Genomic DNA, 23,396 nt, shown 5'->3' with positions numbered 1-23,396 from the left:
GCTCGAGAAGCCTTCAGTATTTTTCATATTCTCTCCGAATGGGTCCCTCATAATCCTCTCAGCCTCATAAATAGCACATTATTGAATTTACACTATTAGTTCGTAGCCTTGAACTGGTCGAGTAATGGAAACCTGCCTAATAGCTGGGGCTTGCTGGGATAATTAACTGAGAAATAGAACTGAGGAGTTTCATTGTGCATCCAAGGCAATATTCTTACTCTCTAAACAGTGTTTCAAAGAGAACATCATCACAGCTTCTTTCTCAAGTCTCACCTCTTGGTTGGGGCGGAACGAGAGGGACACCGAGCTGTGCTAATTTTCATCTGCCTTTATTTTTCCGGTGACTATCTCCTGTGTCTTTTGATGATGTGAGAAATCTTTTAATGTGCTAAGTCGTCAGCGTTCGGGGCCTACCATGAGATACAGTTCAAATCAGTGATCATTTCTGAGCGTGCTAATCGCTAAGGTAACCCCAGACTCCCCTAATCACAGTGTTGATATAATAAAACCGCTCTTCAGAAAAGATGTGGCCCTGAAGTTTTGTTTCTATGAAAACAATAGGCCATGCATTAATCATGAAATTATTTTTGGCTGTTTTTTCCTTCAAAGTGGCTGCTGGTTGTTCTCATTTTATTATACTCATTGAGTCTTTCAATGAACAAAACGTCAGCCTTTAGGAGAAGTGGTGTTCAAAGTAAAAAGGCTAAAGAGAGGCACATTAATGAGACAGTTTGGTTTTGTTGCTCTTTTTTTTTTTCTTTTTGCACAACTGACATTTTCAAGACCTGATGGCAGCTCCACTGCATAATTATTGGGGAAAGGTAAATTCTGAACCAGGTTGCACACTTTTCTCCATAATTAATACATCTATTAATAAACAGTTATGGTTTCTACAGCACAGCTTAAATACTACAGTAGGTGGTAGGAGCCTTAAGGGGATCACAGATCAAATCTAATTAGCCGTACCTAATACATGAGGGAAATGTCTTTATATTTATCCAGCTCTTCTAACTGCTTTTTGCCTCCAGGTTGTGACGAGGGGAAATGTCTTGAGGGGCCCATACCGCTGCTGCTCCTGTCTTGTGTCATGGTGGCTCCAGAAATGGCTCTTTGCAGCTCTTCTACGGGGAACGTGTGGGGTAGGGTTTCCATAAATGTTTGCAAATGAATAGAAACCAGAGCGCTGGATGCTTAGTCATCCATTTTAATTGTCCTGTCATTCTTTAATAAACCTGCCCATTTCAGCCAATTATTTCATTGACTTCTGCTGAACGGTCTATTTTTAAGACATTTTAAACACTCTACTTAGTCTGTGACATAAACTGCCTATTAACTGATGTTAGTGCCAAGCCCTCTTAACTCTACCTTCCATCATTTCCCATTCTGCTTTTTTTAAAATAGCTTTCCCAAGAAGAATAACAGGCAACCTGCAAGTTACAGAACATACAAGTTACATTATAGGACAGCCACCTCCCCAGTCCCATCATCCATTGTCTCAGAGGAGCGCAGAAGCAAAGGTAGAATGTTTTAAACGCTACAAGGCTGCAACCTTTGCCTTCACAAGACATGTCTTCCTCTGTCTGAGTGAAGGGAATGGATTCGGTCAATTATTCATTAAGTAAGCATGAAGCTTTCTAATGTTCGTTGGCTGCTTTCTCCGGTGTGATCTTTTTTTTTTTTTTTCTTAAATGCCCTGCAGCTCTCAGTTATCTGTTGGAGAAGAGGGATGATGAGACTGTTTCACAATTTATTATTGTTATTATAATTTTTTAAATTCATTACAGCTTTGTTGTTTTTAGTTGTGGCACATGTTGGCGTTTCATCTCAGTAGATAACTGCCTCATCCCTCAAGTAAGCTATCCCTCACACTCTGGCCTGGCCCCATGATTGAATTAGCCTTTGCTACAGCTATCTCCCATGCTGGCAGTCACGGTGAATTTCACCATGTGAGACAACATGATAAAAGACAGGATTTGATTTGCATTCATGAAGCACTTAGAAGTTCAAAGAGAAGTTACAGAGCGAGAATAGAGCATGCGGGGTCCTCTCAGACAGTGTCGGTTTTGGATGTCACTATTTCACCTTAAATGACAATACCAGTGATGTTACACAAGGTCATTTCTCATCAATAGGCTCACTGTCATATTTTAGTCTCAGGCTAATTTTGTGCACATATTTTGAAATGCAAAATATGAATCCCTCATCATGTCAAAAACTGTTTAAAAAAAAAAACACAGCAGTGAGTGTGGGATGGCTCACGTGTCCTGGTGCCACAGCCCACAGCTTGTGCCACGTAAAAAAGAATACAGCAGTCAACCAATATGAGCTTTGTGCTCCAGCTGCGGGCTGCGATTCAAAATTGTCTGGGGGCTCGCTGCCAGTTACCAGAGTTATTGCCTGAAAAGAACAGTTTACTGTAGAAAGTGGATTCCACTAAAATTGCAATGATGGATTGTGGTTTCAAATTGATAAGGATCTTTCAGCGGGAGCTTTGATGAATTTTCAGACTGAATACAGATGTAGCCAACTGTATGTATGAGCAGAGGAACGTCGCGTGGCACTGAACTGCAAATCCAGCATAGCATCACAACCCGCCCCCCCTCCCTCAAGTGCATATGAATATTGATCCGTGCACATCTAAAGTAAAGGTTGGCATGACATGGGAAACAAAGTCAATAGAGCGTGCAGCTGTGCTCTCTAGCCCATTATTTCCTTATCTTTTTGACAATTCAGAGCCCTCCAGTCCATGTAATATTCAGTCCTCTGACTTGTCACGTACAGAGAAGTGAGGGGAATTGGAAGTGTGCAGTCTGTGGGAATTAGCAGTAGCCACCTACAGATTAGGTTTCGAGTGCTCTGGATGTTTGGCACGCTTGCAAAGTGGGAAGGGAAAGGAAGAGCAACCAGGGTGACAATGTTAATTTGAACTCTGCTGTGCATGTAACACTAGCTGCACAGACATATGGAGCTACTCAGTGTAGGCTGTCTTGAATCAATTTAGCAGCCCAGATCCTCGCAGCTGCATTCATATTGATGCCTTTACAGTTTTTTAAAATAGTTTTTTCATGGTATAATTGAAATGTTTGATTTGATTTTGTGAAGATGTGATTGGAGAAATGCAGGGCATTATAGCAACTGTAACCTAAAGTTTAGGATAAACTTGTGACCAGGTCTTGGGTTCAGTTCCTCGGACACACGGGGAGAAGGTGAGTGCAGTGCATGAGTAATTCCTCTTTTAACAACAACTGCAGAAGTGTTCCTGAGCAAGGCAGCCAACCCTAACTGCTTTACTGGAGCCTGTACTGGGAGACCATAGTGGGTTGGTTTCCACACACACTGTCGCCTGTAAAAGGAGCATATGTGTTCACTCGACCTTCCACCGACCGGAAGGATGAGCGATTTTCTCTCTATCAACACGTCTTTACGCTGAGAGAGGATTTGTGGCACACGGTGTCATACAGCTGGGAGTGGGAAAAAAAAGCTCTTTCCCCGTGTGCACAGGCTCAACCGGCGTGGAGAGGGTTGGAGTGGGGGGAGAAGGGGGAGGGGGGGGGGGCACCCTCCTGACCGTCCACACAGGGTGGGGTTCACGGTGGAGTTCCGTCCCCGTGCGCCGCCACGCCCCCGCGCTTGGCGCTGTCCGGTGCTCTGGTGCTGAACGCTGGGTGCGAATACAGCCAACTGCCTGCAGCGCTGTGGACTGCCTGCACGCAGCCGTGCTGCTGGGAGCTGAGAGACGAGAAGGATTTCCCAGGATGAAAAATCTCGAAGTTCAGAGGGGTCTCCGGGAAGGATCATATCGTGGATAACTATGAGGGAAATGTTTCTCAAGTGTTTCTCTTTGCCTTTTTAATGATTTTCTACCAACTGCCCTGAGTCGCTTGGAGGTACATAACTTACCACCAACATGATTTGGGGTGTTTTGTTAAGCTGCCTTCTGACAGCGGCTGCTGGATATCAAACGCGGGAGCGCCTGCCTTTCTTCCACGGTCATGTTTTTGAGAACTCGCCGACAGCTTCCAAAGTGAACGGACTGAGCATTCCGGCGAGGCGCATCAACGCGCAAAAATGGTGCCCGGTCTCCGGGATGCACTTCAAACTGTATGGAAACGGCAGCGAAGATTTCCGCGCCTTCGCCCACCACAAGCGGGGGAACATATTACTAAAAACTTCCAGGGTTTTAGACAGAGAGGCTCGCTCAGAATACCTGCTGAGCGTAGGTCTGTGCTGCCAGACCTGCGCGTCGGAGTCTGTCGTCTTCGAGGTTGCGTCGGTAAAAGTGGACGTTCTGGACACCAACGACCACGTACCGACTTTTCGCAGTGCAGACAGCCTTCACATAACTTTAGACGACACCACTGCTCTCCGTAGTGTGGTGTACAGGCTGGAGGCTGTCGACGCAGACAGCGGCAAGAACGCAGAGTTGACATACATTTCCATCCCCAAACATGGCAGTTTTTATGTTGTCCCGAAAACAGGCGAAGTTTTGCTGGTTGACTCTATCCTGGGGCTCCCCTCTAAAGTCAAATTCTGTGTTTTTGCCAGAGACCACGGCTGGCCCCCACTGACCAGTAAAGGTGTCGTGGTTACTATTGCCCCAAAGCGGTGGGGGACGCGTCCTCCTGAATTAGCGCGGTCAGGAAGGGCAGGACGGTCGGCGAGGGCATTGCTTGACCCCGCCACCGTGGTTTCCCTCAACGTGTCTGAAGATGCCAGCGTCGGCTCGGTCATAACGAGCCTGAGCACCGCCAGGTTTCAGTCAGCCGCCTACGAGTTTATTTACCCGGAGTCAGAGAGCTCTCCGTTCACCGTGGGGCGCGACAGTGGAGATATCACGATAACCAGGAGGCTGGATAGGGAGACAGAGCCCTTCGTGGAGCTCACTGTTAAAATTCAGGATAAACGAGGTGTGTAGAATATTTCTCCATTAATCCGCACTTAAGTTGGGTCATGCACTCCCCTCCTTTTCCCCGGGAATTATTTGTATTGTGGTGATCATACCCTGTTTTAATGGAAAGCTGCACATTATTGTGCACTTGGTAAAACTGTGCCGCCATCTGGACACCTCACCCTCCATCAGTGGAGCCCCCCAACAGGCCTGACATTATCCATCACATCCATACAGGGGCTGTCAGTGTAGCTGCAGCTTATAGGCTCATTCCACAGGTGTGCCTCATTGTCCTTTATCCATCCCCATACCTGAAATATGATCCCAGTCATGAAACACTGATTCACATTTTTCACATACTTTAATATTTGTCCAGTTTATTTTGATGTGTATAAGATATTTGATTGAACATTACAAGCTCATTTGAAGCAGGGAGCACGTGAATTTATTTTTTTTCAATTTATGTTTAAGGGCCTTTGTGAAGTGGTTGAATTATGTCCTTGATTGACATAGTTTGCGACTGTGAAGTTGTTTTCAGAGCTAATCCTTGCAGAGTGGCAATCCACCGCGACCCTCTCCCTCTCTCATCTACTGGCATTACCCCTCTAATCCTCCTCTCATTCACTCTAGTCCCAGGGATTTGAAGTAGCACTGCCACATTCAGGCATCCTCTCCGATTCTTAGAGGAAAGGTGAATCCTATCAGTCGTTAAAGTTCTGTTTTGCTCCTCAAAAAAAAAAAAGTTCAAATTCAAGCATAAAAACAAGGACAAAAAAACAAAACAAAACAAAAAACAAGGAATCAAATGATTTGCTTTGTAATTGAGCTACACGGTGTGCACGAAACAGTGTGCGCTGTTTTCATTTGAATTGCCTGCTGCTGTTTCATTGCACAGCATGTTACAGATTGTAATTGCATGCCTGATTGGGATACATTCTTGCAAAGGGGTGTCTGGGGGGTTTTTTTTTTCAGAGAGAGCAAAAAATAGTCAGAATTCTGACAGTTTTTTTTTTCATAGATGTGTAACAGAAATAAGCTGCTCCAGCCTGACAGATATTCAGATACCTTCCTCCATTTTACCTCTCTCACCTGCGAAACTCTCCTCTCCTGATCAAAGGCATGGCATGTCCTTTATCCTGTGACTACAGCTTTCCAGACAGAATCCTGATAGGAGTCTGGGAGGACAGGCCTTTCTTCTGCTTCTCCTTGTTTTCTCTCAAATTTTCAGAGATTTAACCTAATCTTCCATGTGAATTTGCTTCATGTCCTTGCATGTGTGTTGGATGCGATGAATTCATGGTCTCATAGACACATTAAAGAAAGTGACAGGATGAGTGAGATCCTTTGCATGTGTGCATTTGTCCTTGTAGGTGTTTGTTTGTATGCAAGTGCGAGAGTACGTGGCCATAATAAAATTGACCCGAGGTACAATAACAGCAGTTTTTAATAAGGCCCCATGTGTTGCATTCGTCTCCACTCATTTGACCACGCTGAAGTCTCTGTCCGTGGTGCTCACAGTCACCTGCTGAATGTCAAATAGAAAGCTCTGTCAGGCAGCAGTCGAGCATCAGTTCAAAGTGAGTAGCATTCAGTGCTAACCTTAAAAAATATTTACCACACTTTTCACATACAGGGGTGGACAAAATGATAGGTACACGACAGCACAATCCGGTGCAACAGCACGACAAAGCAAGGCCTCGAAAACCAGTGCCAGAGTTGAAAGAACGCTGAGACAGCGACAAAGGCATAGTACTACCTGTACCTCTGTAATGGTGCAGGTAGTTCCAACACAGAGGTGCCAATACAGATGAAAATCTAGCTTCTTACAAGGCTAATATTGCTGCCACCTTTCCTTACTACTACAACTGTTAGCATTATAATCATACAGCCATCTCTTTTTTTTACACAGCTGTGTAATGTTTGCTCTTCATTGCAACCTGTGCGGGGGGAAAAGGGACATGTGGTTATTAACTGGTGAATGCAGATTTACTAAATGTGTAGTGAACGCGTTCATTAACTGGTTAATGTGAGCATGAAATGCTAATCACACTTGTGCGAGGCTTTCTTATGTTAATAAGTTTGCTGTGGGTACAGCGTTCTGATTAGAGCTGTTATTTTTGCTGTTCAAATGGAGATTAAAAAAATCTAGTTTGACACTTAGATATCTTAGATAAATTATTCTGGCACGCTGCAGATAAGGAGGAGATGGAACAGCAGTCCTGGATTACTCTCAGTATGGGCTCTATCCTCATTGACATACTTACCTGAAAGAAAATGTGCTTACCAAAAAACTCATTCTCTGATCCCCCTATGGCTCTTTGACGTGATGTGTTTGAACACTGAGCCATCTTTGTAGTCTGTTGTATTAATCAAAAACGATGATAAAAGGTTTTGTTTGGAATTAATGTTGGGAGTGCAGTGCCACAGTTGTTTGAACAGATTTTACCCAGGAAATGTACAATCTGTCCCCCATGCATGAAAAGACATACAGGCCTACATACACCAAAATGCGGGTGCTTTTCGTAGCCTTGGTAATTAAAGGAATCTACCATAGCTCTCATATCAGCTCCTGCTTATATCCACATCTGATATAATTAGTCATCGGGGCGATTGTCATTTTCTGCAGAAACCGATCAGTTAATGCAGTCGTGCAACACATTCTCACACATGACTGCTCGGCGCGAACAATTACATCGTTTAACCAGTTTGCGCTTTTTCTTTACTCTTGCTCATTTCTGAGGTAATATTATGCTACATATTACCATCACGGCGCTCTGATTCATTACACCACTTACTTTTTAATTACACCCCCCAAAACTTAGGAATTAGTTTCTCTTTTGCAAAAGCAAAACAAACATTTCACTCAATTTATTTTCTTTTAATTATTCTCAAAACTTAATTTAACTTGATAAGAAAATTAGGCTGTGTAACTCTTCATCTGAGTACAAGGGTACAGTATGTAGCCTTATTTTTAGATAGCTGTACTTATTCAGAGATCATTATAACACATTTTAGGGAGGTTGGGATCTAATTGGGACTTTACTGAATGTTCATAGAGAGGATTTCAAGACCCCTGACAAGCTCTGACACCGTTCCACCCACTTTGATGCATCAGATTTAGTACACAGTAGGATCACCTTGTTTGTCTAAGGAGTCTGTTCTTGCTCAGGGCGCTATGAAAGTATTCCTCCCTTTCTCCTTGACTAGATCCCCTGCTAATGCTGGAGAAATATTTACCTTCTAAACTATATTCAGTACACCAAAAATCCCCAGAGAAAACAATGAAATGATATTTTTCCGACATAGCCTCTGTGTATCAAAACCAGCAGTATACGGTAAAAAGCAATGGAAGTAGGCCATGACTCATGACTCACGCAGTTATGTGATGTTGTTTTGAGGAGAGGGAGTGAGGGACCTCTACAGCTCTTCCTGTAAAGGATTTTTGCTGGCCCACAGAGGACGTCAGTTTAGATTTGTAGTGGTGGAGAATTTTTGCTTTTGGTTGTCCCACCCGAAGAATCCTTTTCTTTGCACCTGAGTAGGAATCAGTTAATGGTATTTGACGGCTTAGGTGGAGTATTGAACAAGCGATGCAGTCCTTTGTGAGTTGGAGTGGGGGATATTGGAGTGGTTTCTCCCTCTCCTTTAGGTATCTGTGGGCAGGGTGGCATTCAGCTTTTGGTAATCACCTCTTCTCAACCTGTTTAGTCAGGGAACCTTTTTCTGCTCTCCCTCTCTCTCTCTATCTCTGTCCTCCTCCCTCTTCCTGTCTCTGTCTCATAGTCAGCATCTCGCCTCATGCTGTCTTTAATCCAATTTCCCCTTTCCTACCCTCCCTACCCCTCCCACCCCCCCCCCCCCCCCCCCACACCCACCCCCCTAACTATATTTGCATATTCCCCTTGTGATGTGAAATGAATTGAGAAGAGACCCGATCTCATTTTTGTTTGTAATTTGTGACTGTGGGGGATGTTTGTTTAAGTAGAAAACAATTTCACAAAAAAGCTGTCTGCGTTTATTCAATGTGGTTAAAAAAAAAAAAAAATGCCCGTGGTGACTATGCTTTATTTTCAGTGATTGTGAACATGCATGCGGTTTCATGTGCATATACATGAGGTTGCTTTTTTTTTCATCCGCGCACCTAATTGTGTAAATTTGTTTGTGTATCACTTTATGCATGTGTTAAATGTAATGATTGTCCTTTCAGTATCCAGATTCCCTGCAGCGGAGATTCTCTGATCTGTTGCTTCTGAAGACATGCTGCGAAGCTGTAACATGCCTGCAGCATTTGATTTCTGCTCCGTGGTCTCTCAGATATCAAATGGATGTGTCTATGCAACATCCCTGCAGTCCTCTCATCTCAACAGTCCTAGCATGTATCTGATGCTATGTAGGAGGAAAGGGGGAGGTGGGGGGAGGGGGGTGCCACAGTTTTTTTTTTTTTTTAAGATAGGATTAAGCACAGAGAACAAGAGCAGGAAGATGAAAGAAAGAAGTTCTCTTGTACATGTAGCAGAGATATTTAAAGTGGACACAAGACACTACTATCAGGGCCACAGAAAGGTCAGGACAAGCTGTAAGGCTGGGGGCATGGTCGCAAAGTGTGACTTTAAGATCAAGAAGGTTAAGTGAGGCAAAGGTGAGATCCCGGAGGAAGAGGAATGAGAAAGACGGGGAAGGATGGAAGGAGTCTGTAAAAGCATGCCAGTTTGTGAGCCTGTTGTTTTTTGTTTTTTTTTTTCCTGTGTGCCTATAAGCTTTACTGAAGATAAGTAAAAGGCAGCCAGATCAGAGGTGGGGAGTTGTATACTGCTGATGAGAGGTCAGCCTGGGGAAACATAATTGTCAGGCAGTCAGAGGGCAGACGTGAGAAACTATTGTGGTGGCAGGAGGGGAATGAGGTGTGCATGTACTCTAGCCTGTAGTGCAGAGTGGATGGCTACAGGGCACAGGGGGGTGGGAAAAAAATATAGTACTGTACAGCTGTGAAAAGGGCAGTGTGCGCTAGTATTTGTTGGAAGATTGTTGGGGGGCAAATAGAGGGAAGATGAGAAGAAAAGTGTGACCTGCCCTTTGGAGTGAAGGGAGAAAGCAAAAGATAGAGACACAGTATTGAGTGTTATACAGCAGATAGGGATGTACCAATCTGACATTTCTCTCTCAATATTAATTCTGATACCTTATTCAGTCAGTTATCCAACACCAGTGCTCTCTTTTTCCCAACTTTAAACCTGGATCCGGTGAGGACCATTTTTATTGGAAGGTAACATGAGGCCAGGCATTCTCCAATAAGTCCTTGAAACCATATGACAAAATATGACTGGTCAGTGTCTTCCTAAACTCCTGCACTGTTACAAACCATTGTTGGGAAATGACGTCTGTTTTATGTTCCGACAACGCCGTCGTTAAGGTTTGTTTAGGCACACAAATGACTTTATCCGTTATATGAAACAAAACACTTACTAGTTGCTTACTGACTGCCGTTTACTGTGAAAAGCGGTCCCGTGTGTCCGAGTCTGATGTTTTGATGACTCACTCATCCCCGACCTCCTCCCTTTGGCTCCATAACAGTGTCACACTACTTCTGACTGACTGACAAGAATCATAATTACTACAGCTGGCAGAGGTCTTTGTCACTTGAACCGTAAACATGTCGTTATGATGCTCCAGTCTCTCGGGATTGCTGCGGCACTGAAAAACACTGACTTGACTTAATGAATATAACTGATAGCAGAAACACCAAACTTTATAATGACATTACAATGACAATGTGACAATGACAGAAACGGCATTTAATGTGAATTGGTCACGTATGGCCAATATGTGATCTGCTTATTCAGGTCCCTACTGCCACTAGAGCAAGAGGAGGGAGGGAGAGAAGATATTTGTGTGTGTGTCTGTGTGTGTGTGTGCTGATGCCAGAGCAGGATAAGTTTACTTGAGTTGCCAGAAAATATACTGTAATTATTGGGGTCAAAGATGTGGTCTGATTAGATATGCATGTGTCTTTCATTGTGTTTACACAAGGAACGTATAAGTCATTATGGAAACTTGAACTCTTTACCCACATATACTGTAAAATATGCAAAGTTTGCTGAGTGAGGTGAACTGGGAGACATGAGTGCTGCGTACGTTGCAGTGCTGTGAGGACAGTCATGGCGACAGGGAGTTTTTATCTGGCCAAGGGTCTGCATTATTGATGCCCATTACCACAGACGTTGTCAACTCCAGACACTGCACGGAGGCAGGCGCTGTCAGGTAAATGTCTCGCTGACCTCCAGTGGCACAGATTCCCAGAATGCCTCCGTGCAGCCTGGTGTCTACCTGCGTGATAAATGAGCATGACTCGCACATTGTACAAAGAGCTTATCACCAACGGAGAAGGTTTTGTTTTATTAAATCTAATCCATAAGACGCTGACACCAGCTTAGTGGGAGACGGTGGTTTGAGTTTGAGGTTTTTTTTTTTTCTTGACCTAATTTAATTTTCTGCTATTGTGGTTTTTCTGTGATTGTCTAAATATGGCAGGATTGGTAATGAACACATTAGCAGTTTATTTCACTTGCCTTGTCCTCTCCACATTTAACCCATCCATCTAAAACTTTTGTTTTGGCTGCACCTTTGCATGCTGGATCGCATCTCGGTGGCATTTCCCCCCGAGAGAGCCGAATTGATTTTGTGCTATTGATTAACCAGGAGCTGTTTTGCTCCCAGTCACAAAACATCACTTTAAACAACAATTTATATGTCGCAGAATTGGCTGTGACAGACTGTTGCTGATAGTTTACAAACTCGCACAGAGGTAGGTGTGTGATTGAGTCGAAGGGCTGATAGAACTGTCCTGAAGCACTCTAATGAATCGGCCTTTCAGACAAGCCGGCCTATAGGCTGGAATGAGCAAGGGAAAATTGGAGCTAGCGCTGGGATATGTCGTGGGAATTCAGCGCTTGTGCTTATTTATCTATTTGGTCTTGAATTTCTCAACCTTTTGTACCCAAAGGTCCAATTAACTGAGCATAACAATGGTTGCAGCTCCGCTCTATGTGGCCAAAGGAGGCACTGATAAACACACAGGACACAGACATCTTTGAAAGCTTTGCTGGGGTGAACTGTGAACAAGGAGATTTTTAATGTAGGAAAAAAAACAAACAAAAAAAAAAGATCACATGGCTGGCCAAGTTGCCTAGTGAGATGTTTTGACATGCCCTGAACTTTGCTTTGGAGTAAAGCGTGCAAATTGTAGAAATTGCAGTAATTGTGTGACACCAATTTGCACAGTGAGAATGTGGCTTTTGTTGAAAAGATGAAAATGACTGCCAAGCAAAAAGAGATGGTACAATGAAGAAAAAGACTTTTACAAAAAATTTTGGTCTGACTGGTGATCAAAAAGACTATGTAGAGGGCGAGGGAACTGCGGCGCAGATTTGAAAATGTGTTTGAAGATGATGTCCATCTCATGGTTCAGTTATTTAATCAATTCCAGGAAACAGAGAAATAGTCTACAACTCCATCATAGCCAGAGGACGGCTGATTACAGTGGCAGGTGTCTTTGATGCGGAGAAAATAAATGTAGTGTCTCTCAGGGCTGATGAGCATCTAGGAGAGAGAGCCCGGGTTACATGGGCTGTTATATGGATATTTTAAGATGTGAGTTTCAGCGTGTTTGTGTGTAAGAGAGTGTGAGATATAAGAGAGAGATATGAAAACGGAGGAGCTAAACACAACAAAGGACAACGTACAAAAGGCCATTTTTGTTCCTGCCTATTTAGTGATCTGGCTTGGACTGTTTATTGCGTGCTTTTGTTATGTTCTTCTCATCTGTATTTGGACATTTCTGTTATGTCTGTTCCAAACTTGGCTCATGTTTGTGTGTGTGTGCGTGGGGAGGATGTGTGTGAGTCTTTTTTTTTTCTCTCTCTAACTGTGTTCCAGCTATCTATGGGTCTGTTCTCAGTGGAACTCGTGAGCATGTATGGATTTCCTCCTATCTTTCTCTCTGCCTCGACAGTGTAGGGCTTAATTCTGTGGACTAATCAGACCATATGGTCTCTAAAGTCTTATGATGTGCTGAGGAGGTTGGGATAGGAATGCTGCTGTGTAGTTAGCAGTGCCAGCCTTGCCCGTGGAAACACGGTAGACACGCACCACTGCAACACATCAAGACCTGGAACTGAGCACGCAGAGATTGCTGCTGCCCTCATAACCTGTTTTACTCAAAGTGAAACAAAGGAAATGAAAGAAAAAAATTGGAATGAGAAGTGAGAATTTAAAGCGTTTCTTTGTGTATCCCAGCACGAGCTGCTTATCTGCTGTTTAGTCCACAGTTTTGCATGTCATTTTTCAAGAGTTATCGACTTATAATTACTGATGCCCTTTCTGCCCCGACACCACAGCTGCTCTTTAATTGCGTAATTTCAATAATTAATTGTGTGAATGTGGTTTTGATGGATATCTCTCACTGAGAAATGGCTCTGTCTGTCAAACACTAAATTGAGGATCTGTCCTCTGTCCATCTGAATAATTCTACGCTCAAAGTTACAAATGAGTCTCTCAGCCTGTCCTAATATTTAGATTGAGTGCCAGATCACCATATATTTATACTAAGTTGATGGAGCATTAGCTTTTAAAAAAATATTAGTATGTGATCCTGTTCATCCAATGCGAACATGTGAACATTATCATAGATTTGGGGCATTTAAGTTGATTAATATTGCTCTTTACCACGTATGTTAGTTATAATCATAGATTTCCGTTGTTAACTTTGCTCTGATAACAGATGCTGTGATAAATCGTGATGAGGTGGGGGGAGTTTAACACTTGGTTTCTCTCGCACACAGTGGGTGATAAACATTGATCTTGTTTAATCTTGCCGGCCTGCTGCTAATGACGGGAGATGATGGGCCACGCAGGACAGACTGCTCACTGGATTAGATATCTAAATGAGGACTTTATCCTCTTCCTCTCTTCCTCTTCCCCCATTACCAATAAGCCAGACCGCAGTCAGTCACATGCTGAGTTACAGTTTAATGCATGTGAGTGGTGTAGTGTGCGGCATGTTTTGTGTACATGTGCGTATGTGTGTGCGGTGCAGACAGTGGACGAACCATGCCCGTGTGTGTTTTGTCGATGTGCATTCATGCGAGCGTGCAGCATTTACATTGGAGGAACACTGTCAGAGCTTGAACCCTCACTCACAATGCTGCTCCATACTAATCCGCTGTTCCTCCATAGGAATACATTTGCAATGCTCAACTCATTATTGTACCTTTTCACAGTAACAGACTGGTGATAGGGTGTTCCCAGAGTCCCTCCGTCTCTGGTGTGCTAAACAAACACAGACCCAGGTTCTGGTTTCAGTGATAGATTATTGCTGTCTCACTCATACAGTGTGGCTTGTTTTCCCATTAAACCTGTGCGGCTCCCTCTGTTGCTTCTGCCTGGCCCTGGTCTTGCAGTGTGTACGTGTTTGTGTGTGTGTGTGTTTGTGTCTCCAACCGTGCACGGGCTGTGTGTGTTTGTTTTTGTTTGCCTATATACGTGTTTCTATGGAAAGATATCGAAAGTGCGCCGAGTACAGCCCCCATCAATCACCAACTCAGAAGGAAATGGAGAGAGGGGTGCAGAGGATGGAAAGAGAGATGGAGGTCACTACAGGAAGCAGCATCTGGAGAAAAGGAGAAGGGGAGACAGAGGAAAGTGGATGAATGGATGGAGCGGTCCGTGCTGGCTCTGATTGAGCTGGGTAGTGTAGTTTATATCCTTTAGAGATAAGGCTGGGGAGCACTGCTCAGCAGCTTCCTCCCCCTGTAGCTTGAACTGAGCGTGATAATAAGAAAGCGTGAATGGGGCAAATTGAATTAATGCCGCGGCACACCATAAAAGCCCTAACTATAATGCATTTTAAAATCCTATAATGAGCAGAGAGCTAAAATAATTTCACACTCCACTGAAGAAGATGGCCCTCTAACAGATTTTGGGCCTGGCTGACACTGCCAGGGCTTTTGTCATTTAATGTGACTCTAGGTGCTATGTCGAAATGATACTTACTCTTACTTCCTGGGGTACAGCAGCTTGAGGCAAACTTGGCGAACAAGCTATTCAAATTCCCGCAACACATACAGAGCTTAATCAGAGCAGGGAGCGGCTGCTTGCCTGCTGATGTCTCGCTTGGGTCAGTTTTACGGTCTCGGAGTAAAACAGAGTTGCAGAGAGGGCACAGCTGCCATGAAAGTACTCCCTCATTACTCTCCATTAACAACCCATTCAGTGATGGGGACAGCGGTAGGAGTTGGACCTGCTTGTGTCCACACGTACGCGCACGCTCGTACGCGCGCTTATAAATACAGAGAAGACGCACAGATGTGTGCTTTTGTATGTACACACATGGAAACGCACACAGTATTTTTCAGTGTTTTCCGCCCTCACATGCTCTCAGCTCTCCCATCCTCATCATTAGAGTCATACCGTCATAAAGCTGAAATTACCTCTCCATCATCAAACCAGGGAGAGAGAGAAAGATAGCTCTCTGACACACACTAACACTAACAGACGGGCGCTGATAGAGACTAATGGCCAAATGAAAGCCTCTGGTATGAAAGGTGCACCTTTCTGCCTGGAACGGAAGAGAGCAACAGCATATCAACTGCTATTTCCTCTTCTCTTCTCTTTTCTTCTCTTCTCAGGATTATAATATTTTTTTTCTGGAGCTTCATTGAGTTTCTAGGAATTTCTCATACTTTCCACTTAACCCCAGGCAACTGTGAGCTGAGGGGTTCATCTCACTCATCTAGTTTCTACTGGAAACTCACACTAATGCACCATAGACACAGCTACTTTAACACTTCAGTACACAAACAACACACTTAAAAACAAAAGTACAGCATACTGACATCCATACATCCGTTTGTACATGCACATACAATTTCACACACGAAAGCCCACAAACACACATGAATGCACAAACAAGACACAGTTCAATAAAGCTTCAATCCTCTGACTTTGGCAAACAAACAACTGCACACACATGATATATACAAGTTGGGAAAAGGTACACAGCACGTTCCCTGCTCCAGGCAGCAAATGAAAGCCCACAGTGAGGTGCAAAGCAGGGCAGGAAGAGACCAAACAACAATTTATATCCGTATACCTTAGATCCTCTTACCAAGAGATTGCACTGGAATATTCCATCTTACAGTGTCATTTAGATTAACTCTCCTTGCCTCCTTTCCAAATGACTCGTCTCTGCTGTGAACTGTGAGACACGGCCTGCATGTGTACGGTTGTACATCTGTGTCATTTGTAGTGTAGTGGGTTGGTGGAAGGATGGGTGAGTGCACCGTAGACTGCACTGTATGTATGCACGAGTGCATATTATTTTTACACCAAGTGTCTGTTTGGATAGCAGCGACACTGATTCAACACAAATTTGAGAACACAAAGCATACTTCACAGCCAGATCTAATTATGTATGATGTCGCAGATAGTTGAGAAGATATAATACTTGACTACTAATGTAGTGCTTATGCAAATGTAACCTAATACCTGTCTGTACAGTTATTTCTCCCCATGTTCATTCGAGAAGAAGCAAGGAATCCCACACACTGTCAATCACATGCGTTCACTTAAATATCATTAAAAAAATTCCACCTAGAAAGCTGCAGTTGTTTATTTATCTTCACCTGCCCATCAAAAGCTGAAACACAGGAATTTATAGAACTGAGAAGAGAGCTGCTGTAGGCGATTGCCCATTTTAGCTTCTTAGGTTGCCATCCAATCAATTTTTAGGCCCTAAGATCTTGTTCTTACACAACAAAAGGGCTGTCTGCAGCCCCAGTTAGGGAGCTTTTAACTCCCAATCTTCTGTAATCTTACAGAATGACTGCAGACAAAGCTGTGTTGTTTAGACTGTTTCAAAGTCTAGATAAGAGACAGAAGGTGATCAAGCATTTTAAATCGAGACCTCAAAACTCTGAAGCCACTTGCTTTAAGAAATGCAAACAGCAGCACTGGATCTTCTTTAAAGGCAAAACCTTAATCCTAATTATCTGGCATTCAGCAGTCAACCTGTAACTGCCCTCATTATGCCATAGGACTAATATTGATTTGCTGGGAGCACTGGGTCCTGTTGGCTTTGATGGTGTATTTAGCGTTTGCTGAAATGGGGAGTGGACTGTTTTATGTGTTGGTGTATGGGTCTTGAAGGAACTGTACAGTCTTGGTAGCAGTTTTGTTCAACGTGGAGCAATCAAATGAACACTGCAACATTTGGGGGCAGTTTGTATGTACTGCTGTCTACATGGAGGCAGGTAGAAGTGTTGATATCAGCTTAATCTGTGTAGTCGTACAGGATATTGAATACTTGAATTGAATACTGACTGCTGGTCATACGTTGGCCAGAAGGTCTATCTGAAAGCTAATGCTACGAGTTGCCTAATCAGCTGTCTGCCAACAAGCTAGAAGTTATTTATATAAAAGATGATGATATGTCAGTGCTGTTTCCACAACTTCCTGCTGCCCCCAAGTCACCAAAAAAAAAAAAAAAAAATCAGTTATTGCAGGATTAAAATATGGCATGTATACCTTCTACCTAATGTGCAACCTGAGAGCTCGGCCTTGGGTGTTAAAAGTCCGACGCCCATCTATTCACTTTTGTAAGAGTACTCACTACGTGGCTGTTGCTGTTAGGAGCCAAAAAAAGAGACTGAAAAATGTTTTGAAAAGTTTTTCTTTTTTGTTTTACTCCCAGTGTAGCACTTTTCCCCACTCATAGCTACCATTAGCCACCTGAGGGGGTGAGTGGGTGGTATCACATGAAAAACTGACGTCAGTGTATACCCTTTATTATGGATGGTGTTGAGTCCCAGGTGTCGCCTCTTTACGTTTCCTTGTTTTTTTCCTGAACAGTTTTGTGTGATTTTGCCGTTTGGGACATTTTGACCTTTGTTAAACTCATACATTATAGCTACACCTTGGAGGAATGAAACAGAGCCCCTTTTTTTTTTTTTTCCTCTTTGCCAAAGAGACACATTTGTACTGTTTGTGCTGATGAGTCAACTGGGATAGTTTCATTCAGTGTTAATTTTGGAGCCCTGGATGCCTGAAGTAACTCCTACCACTCCACTGCTTTGTAACCTGGCAGAAAGTAACAAAATACATTCATGCAAGTACCTGACGTGCAATTTTAAGGTACTTGCATTTAGACTTTATTTCCTTTATGTGTTTCTCAAATGTATTCAGAGAAAAATATATTTACTCTTTACTCTGTTGCATTTACAGTGTTTGCCTGCTAGAGCTTGTTACATAGAAGATCAAGATTTTCCATATGGAGCATACAATCAGCTTGCAAAAGAAGATGCATTATTGATGATTAAACCACTGGATTCCAAGCTTTTCAGCTTGTGACTGCTGATAATGAAGCTGAGTCGAAAATCCCTCCTTATATTTTATGACAGCAAACCCACAATGTACAGTAATGTGCGACATTTAATAGAAACTGCCGTTGCTGGACATGACAATAATCCATAAGTATCTAAAATCTTGATTTAATGCTAACTGTGTCTGCTATACGGAGAGAAGTGGGAACGAGGGAGTGATTTTGGTCACAGCTTATGTTCTGACCAGTTCAACCAAAGACTGAATTTTTTCTCCTTTTTTTAATATAATATTTCTTAGAGCCCTGAAGAGGTAAAGGTAGAAGATAATTCCAAAATATAGAGGCAAGATTGAAAAAAAAATGGATGTAAATGAATTGTTTTTCCTGCAGGCTGGGGACCACTGAATTAAAATACTGCAAAGTGTATGAAGTGTCAAAAGACCTACACACCTATGGTCCACTTTTCAAAATACTGCTTACACTGTCATGCATTATAATCTAGTCATGTTGTATGTCTGTTTCAATAGAAGCAAAAGTGAAGCCTTTTTTGTAATGGATGATTTTTACATTGAAGTATTACTGCTTTTACGCCAGGGAAATATCTGCCTGTACTTCTTCTGCCTCAAGTTAAATCAAGAAATAGTAGTATTGTATCTAAAACTCTTAAGTTGCCTACTCTGTTTTACATCTTTTCCCAATACTTACAGTTTAGAATAGTTAAAGAATTGTTTGGTGGTCCTGAAAGTTTTTCTTTAATGTAAAACAATGGTCTTGTTTGTATTACTTGTGTAAACTGGATTTAAAAGCAGATTCAGAAAGACCTTTGTAATCAGCCTCCATTGCTGGCAGGACAAAGCTTTGTCCTTCCATCTATATCCATCCACATATTCTGACTTGAGTTAGAAAAAAAAAATCAATATATGCTCTGTCCATCAACACTCTTGACATTCCCCATTAATGCAAATGGCTTTTTTTTTCTTTTTTTTTTTATAACAGAAATTGGCTTTGCAGGAGAGTGCAAAAAGTGCTGGCACATATATGTGGAATTTTGTAAAGTGGTGGCCAACGTCAAGGGATGTTCAGAGAACATTCTCAGAAATATGACTCAGTTGAAATATAAAATTAGATTGTACTTTAAACTGAGAGTTGACTTGTGGTGATGGGTGGCGTGGCTTGTGCATGCAGAGACTCACACAGTTTATAAGGGGAGAGTGTAACCCAGGTTATTTTCTGTGGCTATAATTTATCGATATTCCCTAAACGCCTCAAATGCAGGTAGATGCTAGCTAGGCGGCTGTGCAGGGAGTCCCTAGTCTCCACTGAGTTACTGTAGTGAAGGGTTATTTTATCTACCTGAGCGGGTCTTAAACTACCTTGGTGGGCTGCCCAAGTAGAGTCTTTGTTTGGGGAAAAAGGTGCTGTCTGTAATAATGCTGCTTCAGTTGTTTTAACAGACTGATTAAAACATAGTTATCGTGAGCAGTGTGGACCACTGCTGTGTGTCATGTTGTATGAGATCTTGGGTTTGACTGATCTGGGTTTGCTCACAGACACAGAGGAAGAGTGGGGACGGGGTTTCACAGCTTTACAGAAGTAACAGGTTATGTGATGCAATGTCATGTTGATGTAAATGGTTTTGTCTCATCCTGTATCTTGTTTGAAAATATATCAATATACCTTAAAAAGCTGATACATCTCCCAGTCCTAGGACAAGGTGCAGCGAGAGAGACATGTCAAGGTAGTAAAGCGACTGAGCATAAAATAGGCTTAGTGTTTGTACCTTGAGGTCTGTGTGTCACAGTTACTGTGACCACTTGTGTGAAAGCAAAAGAAAGAGTGCTTTAAACTGTGGGTTTGATCAATGGACCTTTGTTTGGTAGCTAACCTGAAGGTCTGAGGTGGGCTTTCCATGGAGACAGTTCAGTGCATAAGTGTTTGTGAAAAACTGTTACTCCCATTGTAGGCTTTCCGACACAATCAGGCCAGTTTTCTTTCCAGCCTCACATTGATTATCTAGAGTCAAAGTCAAGGATCGATCCTTTGTCCTTTGTCTATGAAGGACATGAGGAGGGAGGGGAAGAAAATTCATCTATGACAGAGTAAGAATAGAGTTTGCTTTTGAGGTCAGGCTGTGAACAATCAGGCTGTGAACCAATCTTTCAGGAATATTTCCCAACATTTTGACATCAAGAACAAGAACGCTATTTGAATTTTGTCAACAAATAATCAACCTTAACAACAAATAACACAAACTCCTTTGTGTGTTGGACTTTGCCATATGATGAATATGACAACGTGACTAAAAAGATCCACAACACCAAGACTCACATTATCTTTTAAGGGCAAGCTAAACATTTTGGTGGGATGGAAATTGGAACTGGCTCTATTGACAGCTATTGACTTGAAAGTAATCTCCCCCCTTACTTATGTTTAAATAAAGTATGTGAAGTTTGTACTTCAGAAACGTAAACAGATTTTGAGGAGATGGTATGAAATTTTTATCTCAAAGGTGCAGAGTATAACACTTCTCCTGCCTCACAGCACAAAATACCCTTAAATTATCTGAAGGGGGTTGGTAGGGTTTATGATCAATCCCGATGACTCATTTATTACTTCCAGAAACTTCTGACTGTCAAAACTCACTTTCAGCCTGTACTCGGCGACAGCATTGATGCTAACTGAACTGATACTGTCGCGCTCCATGATTTTGGATTAAGGAGGCGACCTAGACAGACACCTAGACACAGCTGAAAAAAAAAAATACATGTAGAATATTTCAAATGCTATTTTGGATCCTATAAAATGTGAGCAAAATAACAGGTTATCATTTGTATTTTTATTCTACTCTGTAGAGCAGTGACCTTATAGAATCCCACATAACTGTGTTACTCAGAGCAACCATGGGATTTGTGTGATGTGTGCCAGGAGAATTAAATAAGGTTTTAATGTGAGTAGTTTCAGTGCTTTGAGGGAAGTTTCAAAGTGTTTTAAAATCTGATTTTCTGCCCATGTTTTGACTTTTTATTTGATCATTTGATCAATTTTGTACTTGCAAAATACACATTTTCAAAAGTAAATTGACTTTTCGCTCAACAGTAAGTACATTCACACTGACACAGACTTTACACCGAGCATACCTTTTAAAAAAAACGACATAAATTTTTCTGATACATGAGACACACAGGCTGACCAGAGAGATTGCAGGCACAAAGTAGTCACCTTAATGCTGTGTTGCAATATGCATTAACTACAGTCCCACCACAACTTTTCAAATCAAGCACAGTGGGCTTTTTAACTTTAAACTGATGCATCATTATTTGTTTACACCACAGTGGTAGGAGGTTTGCACTTGAGCTTTTGTAGACTTCATACAGCATCTTTGCCCTGTCACCACAACACCCTGTTTGCATAGTGTAATCATTTGCCCGAGGTTCTTGGGCTAAAATCTGAAAAGTATAAACACAATGGAAGGAAGGCGGTCTGTTTTTCACTCCAGACGTGACATTTTGATTACCTCAGCTGGGCAAATTTGTATCCTCATCATCATGACTAGAAGGGCTTTCGATGAGTCATTTTGAAAGTGACTAATGTACCCGTCATGGATGTATTTTAGATTCTTTTCTCTTCCTTCAGTTCACGTTCATATGATATTTGTTCAGCGTGTTCTTTGAGCATGTAACAGCTTACACGCTTTATATTACACAACCTCAGTGTCAGAAGCAAATAAAGGGAAGCTTGTCCTCATGCATGTGTTTTTAGTTCAAATGCAAATACTGCATTATTCAGTCTCTTTCAGTTTTAGCACAATAGACCCTTTCCACAGCAGACATTTTGACCTGTCACAGTATGAAAAGCACAGGTGGAATCAATAACATGGCTGCATTCCATTTAGGTGGGTCAGTTTCAGGGCTAAAAATGAAAAACTCATCTTAATGCTGGGTGTAAACAGGGTCGCAATTTCTGCTGTTAAAACAGCCTATTAACTGAGACAGAAGACAGTAATTCAAGCACGTGAGGCAAGCCTGGGTTCAGAAAAAATACCCTCGGAGGGCATCAGAATTTACTGAGAGGGCACATTTACCTCCATGTACAGTTCAGGTTTTACTCACTTCTACTTTCCAGTTCTTGTACAATGAATGCATAGAAAAAATACACAGTAAAGTACTTAAGAAACATTTTACATTTAGTCAGTAGTTGGCACTAGAGACAGAGATAAAACATGGGGAGACAGGGAGAGGGATGGCAAGCAGCAACGCTTCCTAGCTGGAAGTGAACTGGGGATGTTGTGATTACACAGCATCAGCCTTAGACCACAGGGACGTTGGAGTATTTCTTTCTCACACTTACTGCTTTCGTCTGAGAGTTTGTGTGTGTGCTTGCACTGCATGGTCTTACTGGGGTTTAAGCTTTGGACCCCAGAGTTATGGAGGATCCCACGGAGAAAAGAGAACGATGCACATGGGCTAGTATCATTAAGGAAATGTGGGTGGAGGTGGGAGGGCAATGTGGTACAGCATCTTTTTCTCCTATTCAGAAAGAGCACGTATCCAGTGGGTACAATCAGTTATTATGTCTTTGCTTTCTTTTTCACCCAAGAACTAACATGGTGGGTTTTTTTTTTAATGACTGACTGTTTTAATTAATTGATTGACAGGGGTTAAGGCATTTAATTCACCACACAGCTAAGTCAGTACATTAATTGTTTCATGTCCATTATTCATGAAAAAAATTAGATGGAAAATGGCTCGCAGATATGAAAGTGGGCGGCAGGACTGAAAATATTTTAAAGAAAATTTGCATATTTCAACATAATAAATATTGTGATGTTAATTTTAACACATGAAGCCAAGTAGTAACTCATAGGACAGATAGACATTTTAAATTGAATTTTGAATATTTTGACTGAATTATATTACATTTCGTTCCCCTAAAGGCTATACAGTACCAGTATATCTCCATTCAACAGTCTCTTCTCTCTAAATCCTCCTCTTTTATGTGAGTGAATAGAAGTGAATAGGGCACATTTTTCTCCGCTCAAAGCAATAAAACAAAAGGGATTGAATGAGTTTTGTAATTCTTTTGGCTGAACTACAAGAACAAATGAGCCCAACAGAAATGAGGCTGTGGCTGTCTGAG

The 23,396-nt window shown here is 42.3% G+C and overlaps 1 protein-coding gene across 1 annotated transcript in view; it reads left to right on the top strand.

Moving 5' to 3' along the window:
* The first annotated feature begins 3,907 nt into the window (after nt 1-3,907).
* Nucleotides 3,908-23,396, top strand: part of LOC121182222 (neural-cadherin-like) — a 78,940-nt gene continuing 59,451 nt past the window's right edge. Inside the window, exon 1 of the mRNA XM_041038615.1 lies at nt 3,908-4,907. Coding sequence (XP_040894549.1) covers nt 3,908-4,907 — 1,000 coding nt within the window. The remainder of the gene's footprint in view (nt 4,908-23,396) is intronic.

Source organism: Toxotes jaculatrix, chromosome 5, assembly GCF_017976425.1.
Source record: "Toxotes jaculatrix isolate fToxJac2 chromosome 5, fToxJac2.pri, whole genome shotgun sequence".
NCBI lineage: Eukaryota > Metazoa > Chordata > Actinopteri > Toxotidae > Toxotes > Toxotes jaculatrix.
Note: the sequence above shows the minus strand (reverse complement) of the source record. Positions and strands in the feature narration are given on the sequence as shown.